Here is a 13,752-nt window from a genome sequence, read left to right as displayed (position 1 = left end):
TACTCCTGTGAAGAGGTAGACTCTCAAGGTGAACTCTTGGTTATAAGAAAGTAGCTGGTGCTCTGTTAGAAAAGATGAAGTCATGAAATTTGCTTTTAAGTGGATAGACATGGAGAGTATTATGCTAAGTGAAATGAGTCAAAGAGGAGGACAGATATAGAATAACTTCACTTATTTGTGGAATATAAAATAATATAGTATAAAACACCCAAGGACAGTAGAGACAAAGGCCAGGAAGATTACTCCACGGTTGCAAGCCTGCGTCATGAGCTGGGGAGAAGGAGCTGGAATAGAGAAGGGACCACTAAGTCAATGATGGTTGGCAGAATTGTTCCAGATGGGAGATGTGTGCTGAAAGTAGATAAAGGACAAAACATGATGGCCTCTCAGTATCTGTATTGCAAACCATAATGCCTAAAAGTAGAGAGAGAGCAAGAAGAGAATTGTCTGACATAGAGGCAAGGGGTGGGGTGCAGGAGGGGGGTAGCAGGATAGATACTGAGACATTGGTGGTGGAAACTGTGCACTGGTGGAGGGATGGGTGTTCGATCATCTTATGACTGAAATTCGAACATGAAAGTTTTGTAACTGTATCTCATGGTGATTCAATTTTAAAAAAGAAAGAAGAGAGAAAGTAACTATTGTTTAGTACAATAACTAAGATATAGAAACAACCCAAATGCCCAATAATGAATGAATGTATCAAGATGTTGTGGCATATACACACAATGGAATACTATATAGCTGTAAGAAAGGACAGAATCTTTCAATTTGCTGCCACATGGATGGAACTAAAGCTGGAGGGAATCAGTGAGAAGGCAAAGGATAGAATCAGAATGATCACACTCATAGGAGGGATTTAAAGGCACTAATAAAAGAGTTAACAACTATCCAGTGGCAACAGAACTGAGCTTATAGGGAAGGGGAGAGGGCCTTTGGGGCTTTGATGGAGGGAGTGGGCACTCTGATGTCGGTAATGGTGTTGAGATGATGTATCCATAAATCCATCATTAACAGTATTATAAATTTCAATCCCTCGATAAAGCACTTTAAATTAAAAGGAAAAGTAGCTAACTCCATTTGGGGGACTTCTTGTAAGAAATAAGAAGAGTGCTAGAAATTCTATCTTTACCCCGGTGCAGCCTTTTTAAGAAAATGGTCCAGTTTCCTTGGTGAGCTATAAAGCAAAAGAAAAAATAAATACTTCAGTCTATCTTTAGAGAACACCGTTAGGTTTCCTTCTGTTCTGCAGTCTCTTTCCCTCTAGATTCAGCCTACACAAAATTGTCATTCACAATAAAATGTTACATTCCTGAAACACTTAAATGAGACTTACAGGAAAGTGATTTTCCATAAATAAATTATTTCTCATTTGTTTGAGAGCTTCATAAAAGTCTTAAGAAATATCCAGGGGTTGGGGCAATAGCACAGCGGGTTGGGCATTTGCCTTGCACACAGCTGATCAGGGTTCTATTCCCAGCATCCCATATGGTCCCCCGAGCATCGCCAGGAGCAATTCCTGAGTGAAGAGCCAGCAGTAACCCTTGTGCATCTCCGGTTGTGACACAAAAAAATAAATAAATAAAAATTAAAGAAGAAGAATTATCCAATAAGAAAGTGGTTCTTGCACCCAACATTTGGTCCAGTAAGTGGAATATGGGCTATCCGTGCTGGAACCCAAAGGTCAGTCCCCGGAACCAGATGGCCCCATGAGTACAGCAGGAATGGTTCCCAGTAGCGAAGCTCCTGAGAAATGCCAGGTGTAAAACCCCCTCTAACAAAAACAGAAAGAAAGAAGGCAAAGTACATTCTCTCCTAAGGATCCACAAACCCTGGTCTCAGGAGACAGCTCTCTGTTACCTACACAGCAAAGCAATTCAGCACCCATCTTCCTCAAGGAGAGATTTTCCAGCTAGGGCGCTTCAACACTCTATAGGGCAGAAATCTTATCCTCTGAGTTAGTTCTATTACACAGTGAAATTATTAATTAAAACTCCCAACTGTAAATTACTGCCTCTCACACATAGAACACTCAGTCCTTTATGGCTAATCATGTTTCTAATCCCTCTCCACGTATGACACCACCTTTTCCTCCTGCCTGTCACTGATGTGGTACCCATTCACAGATGACACCATCCCTGACTCAGTTTTCTTGCCTGTGCACACAGAGCATCCTGGAGACATCTTTTAAGACAGTCTCTTTGTCTTTTCCTCCGACGTTTGTGCTGTTGTGTTTCCAGACACATCAGTGTGCTCTCATCCCGTGCCAGGTAGTGCTATACGCCCACCCCAAGCTTCAACACCAGAAGCAAGTTATAATGCTATTGTCCCGCATGACTCTAGGATGGCTGAGTTGATGGACATTTCTCACTGGAAAGTGTGGTTCAGTCAGATGGTTATCAGGCCAGACTCATCTAGAATGAAATGTTTCCTCACTCTGCCGGGCAAAGCTGCTGGGGTCTGGCACACAGAGTTAGCTTGTCCACAGCCATGCTGTCCACCTGGCCAGCTCCCTCACAGTGTGGCTGCCGTGAAAGAGAAGCAGCCGCTTCTCCTGCTCTTGCTTCATAGGTCTGTGGTGTCATCTTCACTGCCATCTGTCCATGAGGCAGTATCTCTCAGGCCAGAAACGTGCACTGGAAGGATAACTGGACTCACCTTCTCCGTAGGGTGGGAGAGATGGTGGAATACCCAGCAGAATCTGGGCTACTCTGGGCTCTGCGCTTGGGGATCACTGCTGGCAGTATCCAGAGGACCATGCAGTATCAGAGATCAAATTCAGACCAAGTATGTGCTCAACCCACTTAATTCTCACTGCAACCTAGACACCACCTCTTGATGAAACCAGAGTCACAGGATATGCAGCCATACCAGGAAGCTGCCACATGTATGTAGCATCTGACATAATCACGAGTATGGAGACTCATGTCTGTTTGCACAGCTTGAAAACTCCCTGTCTTCTTTTCATGCATTGTCTCTTTGTCATTTACTCAATCATCTTTCTCTGGAATTATTAATGTTTTTTGGAATCTCAGTTGATCATTTCAGTCTCTTTAAAAAAAAACACACCTTTATTTATTGTAAACCATGGTTTACAATACTGTTAATGATAGGCTTTCTTGCATGCAATGTTCCAGCATCATACCCTCCACCAGAGTGTTTACCCCTGTCACTGTGTTGTGTGCTCCATCCCTGCCCTGCCACTCAGCCCCTTGCCCTACATCCTGATAAGTTCATTTATGTAGACCTTCTGTTGCCTTTGGCCATTGTCTTAGCTTACTGTGTTTCTTGTTGTCTCCCTCATAAGAAAGAGAGATGTTCTGTGTCTGCTGCACTTCCTCTAGCTTTGCTCAGCATGTTCCCCTCCAGCACCATCCATGCAGCAACAAATTGCATGATTTCATCTTTTCTTGTGGCCAGACAGTATTCTGCTGAGTATCTGTCCAACTGATCTGTTGGACACTGGGCAGTTTCTGCATTTTAGCATTGTGGATAGTGCTGTAGTGAACATAGGAGCTCAAATAATTTGTCTCTTCATAACACCTAGGTATTTTGCTCCCCAAACTGTGTTCTGGATTAATTGATGTACTCTGTCCAGTTCACTAATTCTGTCTTAGATTTAATCCAGGCTAGAGTTTAGCCTGTGTGTTGATTTTATTTTATTGGATACGTTTTTCACCAGAGATTTTATTTAGTCATCTGTTCTATTCTGTCTGCCTGTATTTGCTTCATAAATACTTAATTATTTTTATTTTATTTTTATAAAATTGTTCACAGTGGTTTATTACATTCAATATTCCAACACCAATCCCACCACTATTACACCTTCCCACCACCATTATTTCCTATTTTCCCAGCCCCACCCAATTCTGCACCAATAGCAGATCCTAAATGATATATTTTGTATTGCTTGTTGTGGTTAATTCGCTAAAAATGATCAAAGAAGATTTTCTTGGGCTGGAGCAATAGCACAGCAGGTAGGGCGTTTGCCTTACATGCGGCAGACCCAGGTTCAATTCACAGCATCTCTTATGGTCCCCTGAGCACCACCAGGAGTGATTCCTGAGTGCAGAGCCAGGAGGAATCCCTGAACATCACCAAGTGTGACCCAAAAAAGCAAAAAAAAAAAAAGATTTTCTTTTAAAAGTGTGTGAAGATTGTTATATCTCACCCTAGCGCCATTAAATTCGTGTATAAGAGATCACTAACATGTTACAGGTTAGTCTTGTATGTTAATATTTTCTTAGTCGAGATTGGTTTCCTTCTAACTTTACACAACATCCAATGTGGTGTGATACCCCTGGTATATCAGTGATACAGAATATGAGATGTTGTGTGGCCACAAAAGTGGCTGCATGCTCAGTGGTATCGAGTATGAGATGTCACAGTTGTGCACGCCAGGAATCTAAAATTTTAAATAAGGTGCAATACCTGGAGTTAAATTTTTAATTGTATGGTGACTTGGGAGTCTGGAGATATTTCTGCAGCTTGTTGAACCCCTTCAAGATTTATTTTTCAGTCCCTGGATCAGGGCCATTTAATGAGCTTATATGGCACCAGAGGCAGTTTGTGGGTGTAACTGCCAGACTCCCAGAAGAACAGAGGGTGGGGTGATGTCACCCAACTCCTTGAGAGCCTAGAGATTTCAGTAACAAAACCCACATACCTGAGTTTTTCAGCAGGTTCATTCATGGATGATACTCCTTTGAGCCTGTGGAGATTGGCCGCGAGCATGGCATTGTTTGGGTTTTGGAGGTTTTGGGCTATTGGGGCTCTGTTTGGGCAGGTGGGGGACTCACTCACCACCCTCCGGGGTACCTCAAATATAAGATCCAGTCTGACTCAGGGTCTCGAGCCATCTCTGCAGTTTATTGATCTCTTCCAAGATTTATTTGTGAGTCTCTTAATTCTTAATGGAAATTACTCCTCTTTTCTCTTTAAAGACTCTCCTTCAGCTCCTAGGTTTTTCAGGATTATTTGCCAAAAGTGCTGGACCAGTCAACAGTCCCACCGGTGGTGAATGAGGGCTCCATTTTCTCCGTATCCACGCTAACATGAGCTGTTTTAGTCCTTTGTTGTGTGTGCTAGTTTCTGGTGTGAGGTGATATCTTATTGTTCCTATTTGCATTTCCATGATGATATGAAGTTCACACTTCATTTTTTTCATGTCTTTTACCCCTCTGTACGTCTTCTTCAAGGAGATTTTATATTCTTTACTATAGTCCTGTGAGGACTCCAGCATCTAAAGAAATCAGTGTATTCACTCTGTCTTTTCTCTTGAACAGAAGACCTCAACCAACTTGTCAGAGTTGCTCTACAAGCTTCTTTTATGAAGTCAGCCTCCTTCCTCATTTTTTTTGGAAATGAAAAGCATTTCAGTTGAATTTTATTTATTTATTTCTTAATTTTTATTAGACATCATGAGGCACAGTTGTAGACTTACAAATTTTTGTGCTTGGGTTTCAATTAAACAATGATCAAATACCCATCCCTCCACCAGTGCCCATTTCCCACCACCACGGATCCCAGTATCCCCCCCACCCCACCCTGCCTCTGTGGCAGGGCATTCCCTTTTGTTCTCTCTCTCTTATTGGGTGTTGTGGTTTGCAAAAGAGGCAATGGGTGACCAGCCACACATGCCAGGGGAAAAGGGAGCTCAGATATTGAAGGGAACACCAAATAAAGGGTGTTGGGAGGATCCTTCCTCATTTTTGACATCCGCTATCCGCCTCCCATCTTTAGCAATGAAACTGAGCTCTTTTTCTTAGAGAAACAAAGGGCCATCAGTGAGAACCCTTCTGTTTCCCGTAATGCTCCTCCATCTACAAAGTCACCTTTGTAATTGCCTGTGTCACCTGTTTTGTTTCTCTCCAGGAGACAAAGTGCCATGTCCAGTCTCCCATGATTGCTTGGATCTCTTCACATATCTAAGGCCATGCCAAAAAATAAGCACTGTAAAAAGGCTGAAAAGAATGACCTCACTCATTGCAGGATATAGTTATAGTGGGGGAATAACTAATGTCCAAAGGCAATAGAAACAAATAACAGGAGAACTGATCCTCAGTAGGAAGCTTTGCTGCATGGGGGGTTATAGGTCAGGGAAGGGACCGCTACAACAATGATAGAGATAAGTGATCACTCTAGACAAGACCTGGGTGCTAAAAGAGATAAAGTGACATGTATCTACTATCAATAACAATGTTGTAAACCATAGTGATAGCACAGCGGTAGGGCATTTGCCTTGCACGCGGCCAACATGGCCAACCCGAGTTCAATTCCTCCGCCCCTCTCGGAGAGCCCGGCAAGCTACCAAGAGGATCGCACCTGCACAGCAAAACCTGGCAAGCTCCCCGTGATGTATTCAATATACCAAACACAGTAACAACAAGTCTCACAATGGAGATGTTACTGGGCCCGCTCGAGCAAATCAATGAACAACGGGAGAACAGCCTAAAAAGAAAAAGGTGTATGCCATGGGGCAGGCTGAGGGTTAGGAGAGAATCTGGAGACACTGGTGAAGGGAAATGAAAACTGGTATTAATAACTTTGTAATTCATGGTGATTCAATAAAAATACAATTTTTTAAATAAAAGTAGAACTTTAAAAATAAAAATTGAGGCTGAGGTAGTACAGTGGGTAGGGCATTTGCCTTGCACAGAGCTGACTTGGCTTCAATCCCTGGAACTCCATACGGTACCCCAAGCCTGCCTGGAATAAGCCCTGAGCACTGCCTTATATGACCTCCCCTTATTTAGCAGTAAATAAGGCTATAATGATAATGACCCCCCCAACCTAGACTGTGTCCCCTGGTGACCCCTGTCCCCATACTGCATCTCGTGTAGACAGAAAGCCTCACTCCGTTTCTTTCAGTAAGAGCTCCTTGACTGTATTAGGAAAGGTGAGGCCCTGATGCCCTTGATTTGGGATCAGCAGCCTGCTGCACAGCAAGCCCTTACTCTTCTGTGCTGCACCCCTTTCCACGGGCTCTCTGTCGCCGTCCGTGTAGGGACTAGAAAGCACTTGCACTGTCGGAACTGGCAAGGCTGTGTGGCACCTGTAGCCAGCAGGACTCTGGATGTCGGATGGTAGACTGCGAATCTCGAGTGATCTCATCTGGAAATCCTCACCCCATTCCATCTACAAAGACCATGTTTCAGAGTAAGGTCACATCCACAGGTCCTAGGGCTTGAATTGGGACATGTCTTCTGAGAGGTTACAACTTAATCCGCTCTGATGGGGGAGGACACAGTGAACGTTCTAACAAGGCACCTTCTCCTTCTAAATTCTTTTCACAGTAATCATTAAATGAGCACAGCTCAAGATAAACATGCTTAGCATCTTTCAGTTTTCAGAGAGGCTTGCTGGGTCCAAAGCCTTCAAGATTTAGAGGCCAGAGTGATAGTGCCATGGGTAGGGAGCTTGTCTTGCATATGCCCAAGCTGAGTTTGATCCCTGATGCCATGTACAGTATCCCCAGCCCAGCAGCAGCGATCCCTAAGCACAGAAGCAGGAGTTAAGTCCTGAGCACTGCAGAGTGTGGTCCAAAAGCCCAAAAACAAACAAAAGATTTTAAGATTTAGGATGTAACTAGGGCACCTGGGTGCCAGTGTGCAGATGCACATGCCCTGGGGTGAACGCACTGCTCTGGCCATTCAGCAGACATGTTTGACTAGTGGTTCAATGTCTGTTGCTGCGCGTGCTGTTTTTTGTATTTTCCCTGTATTCCCTTTGTTGTCACTTTTTATTATGATGCCCAAGGGGGCAGACAAGCTGCCTCTGGTGCTCACCAGCATGAGGTTGTCGTGCTGCACACTCAGCCTCGGTGCTCTGCCAACTCTTCTACATGGTGCTCTCCTGGGTCACACTCCTAGTGGGGGTCCCTGGGTCATGGTTGGGGTGCTCATCCACATGCATTCCAGAAGCCACACTTCTGGTCAAGGCCCTTGCACATCCTTTTAGTTACAGTGCTAACCAGGCCCGTGCCCCTTTCCAGGAGCTCTCTGTCGCCTTCCGTGTAGGGACTGGAAAGCACTTGCACTGTCGGAGCTGGCAAGACTGTGTGGCACCTGTGAGCCAGCCGGACTCTGGATGTCAGATGGTAGGCTACTTGTCGGCAGGCACCCAGGGCCTCACTGGTCCTCCAGGCCCAAGAAACACTTTTCTTAAACATGGGCCGTTCAGGAAGATTGCTCCATGGTGGAAGCCTGCCTCACGAGCGGAGGGAGAAGGCAGCTGGGATAGAGAAGGGATCACTAAGTCCATGAGTGCTGAAGGGAGCATTCGGGATGGGAGATGTGTGCTGAAAGTAGATAAAGGACCGAACATGATGGCCTCTCAGCATCTGTATTGCAAACCATAATACCCAAAAGTAGAGAGAGAGTATGGGGGAAATTGTCTGCCACGGGGGCAGGAGGGAGGGTGGGATGGGGGAGGGACAGAATACTGGGTAGATGGGTGGTGGGGAATGTGCATTGGTGAAGGGATGGGTGATTGATCATTGTGTAATTGTAACTCAAACATGAAAGTTTTGTAACTGTATGTCACAGTAATTCAATAATTTTTTAAAAAATTATATTAAAAATCATATTTAAAAAAAACCCATGGGCTGTTTAAATGTAAATTCTATCAATTGCCCAGTTCAAAAAAATTGGGGAGGGGGCACACCTGCAGGTGCTCAGGGGTTACTCCTGACTCTGTGCTCAGGAATCACTCCTGGCAGGACTTGGGGGGGACAATATGGGATGCTGGGAATTGAATCCAGGATGGCGACATACAAGATAAGCACTATCACCGCACTATCACTCTGGCCCCATAATTTTGTTTTTAAAAGTGAGATGAGTGAGCCAGTTGGGATTTGAGAAGACCACTGATCCTTTCTGAACAGTTAAGGTCTCAGAACACTCTTACCCTCTCGGCCACTTTTCAGAACCTCACCAGACTTGACAGCCATGCCTTGGATTCTGTCCTGCACAGGGGTGTGCCCTGGGCCTTGCAGCTGCTCCCCAGCTGTTCTCCCTGGCAGGGGCTCTTCTATAAGGAGCCATCAGCTCTCTCTGGCAGTACCATTTGTCTCCAACCCCATGTGTGTTTCTAGTTTTAAAACTGTTTTGAAGTCAGCTCTATCTGGCATGTTAGACAACCCCTGGTTCCTTCACCCTCACTCCTGGTACTGGAAGCCACAGCAGCAGAGCATTCTGTTTGGGCTGTTTCACTATTGAGTGCAATTTTCTCAGAGGGGATGTTCCTATTTTAGCATCTAATATGTAGATGAATTATTGAAAATTCAATTACTTTTGGTTCCCAGTTTAGCAAGGGAGAAACACCCAAGATATTTATTATTAAATAGCATTTCTTTTAGAGAGGGTTTGGAGCCTCCTGTTTCCTGTCTCCTGACTGCCCAGCCTGGGAGCATCTGAGGTCCTGCTCTCAAGGCGTGATCAACACCTGATCACCAGACCAGTTCCTGAGTGTATTAGAGGTGTGGATTCTAGCCTCCTTCAGACCTACCAGGCCAGAGCGCTGGGCATGGGGCCCTGAAATCGAAGTTTTACCACTCAAACAGAGTTTAATGCTTTAGTGATTCTGTGCTCTGCTGCAGCAACACATTTGAAAAACTTATGGTCTGACCCTCCAGCACTGATTCTTCCTGTAGGAAGTGTATTTTTTTTTTTAGGAAGTGTATGTTTTAGGGCCCTTCCAGATAGACATTGTGCCCAGAGATAAATTAGTAGTCAAGATCATCAGAAAAGCCCATTTTTGACAAAGTTTTGCACTTACTTGGAATCCTTTGGAAGTCACTGAGCCATAACTGTCGAAAACAGGATTTAAGTATTAAATTATGTGCAGGTAAATATGTTTTAACTGTAATCCTAAGTGCTTCCAATGTGATTCCAATTGTTTCATATCTATGTTCCCAAACATTCCAGGGGAGGAACTGGCTGAGGTCTCTAAGGAAAGCCATGCCAGAGCACGGGGCCTCTCCTACTCGCTCCTTCCCCTTCCTGGGGGAGAGCCTGCTCCACACAGCTTCTCTGGAATCGCTTGCAGCTCTCTAAACACATTTAGTCACTCTGATGCCTGTACTCACGTGCAAGCTATTCCCTCTGCCCTGACTCACCTAGAATACCCCTTTGCCAACTGTGACCCGCTTCACTTGACAAGGTTCTGTTCCAGGCTGAGAAGTAGCACAGCAAATAGGGCACTGGCCTTGCATGTGGCTGACCTGGATCTGATCCCCAGCACTCAATATGCCCCACTCCACCCCAGCCCCACCAAGATTAATCCCTGAGCAGCAGCAGGTGTGGCCCAGTAACAAACAGAGGGTTCTGTTTCAGTCCTTTCTCCCTGACCCTTCCCAAGGACTGCAGATGAAATCACAACCCTCCCTGTTCTGCCTCCTGAGATTATGCATAAATGTTACAGTGCTAGCGTGTTTTGTGTTAGTCTTTCTTCCTTTCTGAGCCCCAAGTTCCAAGAGAATGTAGTTCGCATTCTGGGCTGTCTGCAGGTTGGCATCAAGCTGGTGCAGCACCATGAATCAGTGTTCTTTATGATGGTTATTTCAGGGCCAGTGATGTGTTTCAGCAGCAAGGCATGTGTCTTGCCCCAGCACTGTAACAACAGAAAAATGATCACAATACGGGATGTTCATGTGGCTCAGCCAACTTTTACTACAGTGAAAGCACAGTGGCATCCAGCTGATTAAACCACCAGATATGTGTGCCTGAAGGCATTCTTGTTTCAGGTTCGAGAACTTCAAACCCGGCTCCAGAGCGTGCAGGCCACGGGGCCCTCCAGCCCTGGCCGCCTCACCTCCACCAACCGTCCAGTCAACCCCAGCACTGGAGAGCTGAGCACGAGCAGTAGCAGCAACGACTTTCCCATCGCCAAGGTGAGCGCCCAGAGCTGAGACTGCAGTCGCCTCTGCTGAGTGCGGTCTGCTGTGCAGGCACCCAGTTTTCTGGACCAGGAAAGGGTCTCCCCCTTGGGGGCTACAAGTAGGGACATCCCACTAAGAGCCCTAAGTCTCAGCTGCAGCCTCCCATTAATCAGCTGACTAAAGCCTGTTGACGCTGACAAGCAGTTGTAGAGAATGAACCAGTTTGTCTGGCTCCATAACGCACTAGCCTGGGTGAAGAGTCATTCTCAGGATCTGAAATCCACACCCCCAGTGTTGGGATGGGGACTTCCAGAGTCACAAGCTGATGTTCCCTCTTAGAGGAGCCGGCTCTTGGGAAAGCGGGTTGTTCTGGGCAAGCGCTGGCAGCTTTGGGTGGAGCCCAGTAGCTCCTATGTGGGGTCTCCAGACAGACTGCCCATTGGTCCTCTTGACAGAAGGCTGCATCTCAACCCTCAAGTTCAGCAAGAGATAGGTCAGATCAGTATGTCTCAGCCCAGAGGGAATTTTGTCCACCAGGAGCTATTCAGTGGTGCCTGGAAACGCTGTTGACTGTCACAGCTGGAGCCCCACAGGCGCCTTGTGGTGGGAGCAGGGAGACTGCAGGTGCAGCAACACCCAGAATTGCTCCCTCCCCCATTCCCACCCCCCAAAAAATTATCCAGGCCAGAATGTCTCTCTAATCCTGAAGTTGGAATACCTCTAGTCAAGAGAAACACTGGAGTTGCTTTTAAGACATGATGAATGGGTTCCTTGCTCTGATTAAACAGTACCCTTGTATATATAGTCACAACAAAGTCTTATCTGCGGTACAGCTTGTCGGTTTTGGATAATTTTTTGTTTTGTTTTTTAAGATTGCTGAGAGGGTGAAGTTGTCAAAGACCAGGTCAGAATCTTCATCGTCTGATCGGCCCATCCTGGGCTCAGAAATTAGCAGCATAGGGGTGAGTGTTCCTGAGAAGCATGGCTAGAAAGTGCCCAGCAGGTGTACATAGCCAGGGGTAGCTGAGAGAAGAACTTCCCAAGTTCACCTCCAGTAAACTTGTTCATTATCATAATTAACCATACTTGGTTTTCTCCCTAGTATGGGACTAAAGTACATCATGAAAAATTATTTCATCGTTACTTAAGGGGAAGTTTTTCCATGTTCCTCTAACTTGAAATTAGTTAGAAAGAAATGGTGTAGGTCTAGTTTTTGGTGCCATAGATGAAAGTTTTGAAATAGTTACTGTATGTTGCCCTGTTACCCCAGAGACTGAGCTGTGAAGCTCCTTGAAAGGGCGTTGCCTTGCACACGCTGGTGAGAGGAGCAGGTTCCGGTTCAGGGAAGGAGCCCGTGAAGTGCAGCCAGCACCTTCTTGCTCAACCTCACAGTTTCGTTTGAAGCATCTATGGGCCCCCTGAAGCTCTGGGTACTGAAGGAAGGTGAAATGGAGTAGTTTGTCTTCCATAGGGAGTGTCTTTGAAGATGAGGACGAGGCTATAAGTGCCAATCTTTTGAGCCTCAAGGGTGGAGAAAGCCTGAAGAACTCCTGAGTTCTGCACTGAGCCAACAATCATGGCACACACTGAGATTCCGTATCAGCACCAAGGCATGGAAGTAAAGAATTGAAGGCAGAGGGCTTGCTGTCCTTGGCTACAGCCCCCAGAGTTAGCCTCCAGGAGAGGGACTTATGACAGAGGGCAGTGCAGATTCTGTTTGATATCCCAAAAAAGGGATTCTAAAGAGGCCTTGTACCTGCTGGCCGACGGTGCATGCTGAAAGGGTGTTGCTGCATTTTGATCTGCCTATGGGCTATTTTCACAGTACATAACTTTCTATACCAGAATCACATTTGCAGGGTAACAATTTCCTTGTGCCTGATGTCCCAAGGAATAATCCGCTTTGAACCATTATGCATGCAGAGCATGTCCCGGGGCCCTGCTTTCTGTGGGGTCACTGTCCAGAGAGGAATCCATGCTCACCTACTTATGCAGGTGTCCAGCAGCGTAGCAGAACACCTGGCCCACTCTCTTCAAGACTGCTCCAACATCCAAGAGATCTTCCAAACACTCTACTCCCACGGTTCCGCCATCTCAGAGAGCAAAATTCGAGAGTTTGAGGTTGAAACAGAGCGTTTGAACAGGTAAGAAAAAATGCTGCATGTTACAAGGGAAGTGGGGGTGTCTTTCCCATTCCTGTCCAAAGGTCAGTGCAGCTTGGCCAGCTGTGTAGAATAGCATGCTGTTAGTTCTAGGGATATGTTCTGAGAAATGCATTGTGAGGACCTGTTGGCGTGAGAATGTCACAGAGCATTACTGTACAAACCTAGGGGCTAGTGCCTACTACACCTGAGCTACTGCCTGGGCCACCTGTCGTTGACTGGAGCTTTAGATAGTATGTGCTAGATTAGTGTGTGACAGTCTCCGTCTTTCTCATCGGAAGGTGCTCATAGCTTGTCATTGTTGCCTTCATGTAGGTTTGACCTGCACATCCCACACATGGAGCAAAGGGGGTACGGCGGACACCACCGCCTAGAGACCCATAGGTGTGCTTTGCTGCTCTGCTGTCTCTGTGCTAAGCTGTGAATAATGTGTGAACCATTTTGTCTTGCCTTGCCCATGACTGTTATGTCACAAGCCCAAAGAGCAGTCCTTACAGGATGACAAGGAGATCACACGGGGCCAGGTGGGGTCCTGCAGCCTGTGTTGCTGGGAATCTCAAAGTCCTGGCATCTGAGCACATCTTTAAAGCCGCCTGGAACCCATAGAGGCAGTGTGGCATCCTGGGTTAGCAGTGTGTGGCGTAGCCCTCTCCACTCTCCCTCCCTACTTGGGACCACATGACTTCATCTCTGCTTGTTGCAAATGAGGGG

General features: G+C 46.0%; 1 protein-coding gene across 1 annotated transcript in view; it reads left to right on the top strand.

Annotated features, from left to right (window-relative positions):
- Nucleotides 1-13,752, top strand: part of MCC (MCC regulator of WNT signaling pathway) — a 275,994-nt gene that overhangs the window by 231,897 nt on the left and 30,345 nt on the right. The window contains exons 7-9 of the mRNA XM_056139034.1: nt 10,745-10,891; nt 11,752-11,841; nt 12,875-13,023. Of these exons, the coding sequence (XP_055995009.1) occupies nt 10,745-10,891; nt 11,752-11,841; nt 12,875-13,023 (386 nt within the window). The remainder of the gene's footprint in view (nt 1-10,744; nt 10,892-11,751; nt 11,842-12,874; nt 13,024-13,752) is intronic.

Source organism: Sorex fumeus, unplaced genomic scaffold (genome assembly GCF_029834395.1).
Source record: "Sorex fumeus unplaced genomic scaffold, SorFum_2.1 ptg000131l, whole genome shotgun sequence".
Classification (NCBI taxonomy): Eukaryota; Metazoa; Chordata; class Mammalia; order Eulipotyphla; family Soricidae; genus Sorex; species Sorex fumeus.
This window is presented reverse-complemented; position numbering and strand designations above follow the sequence as displayed.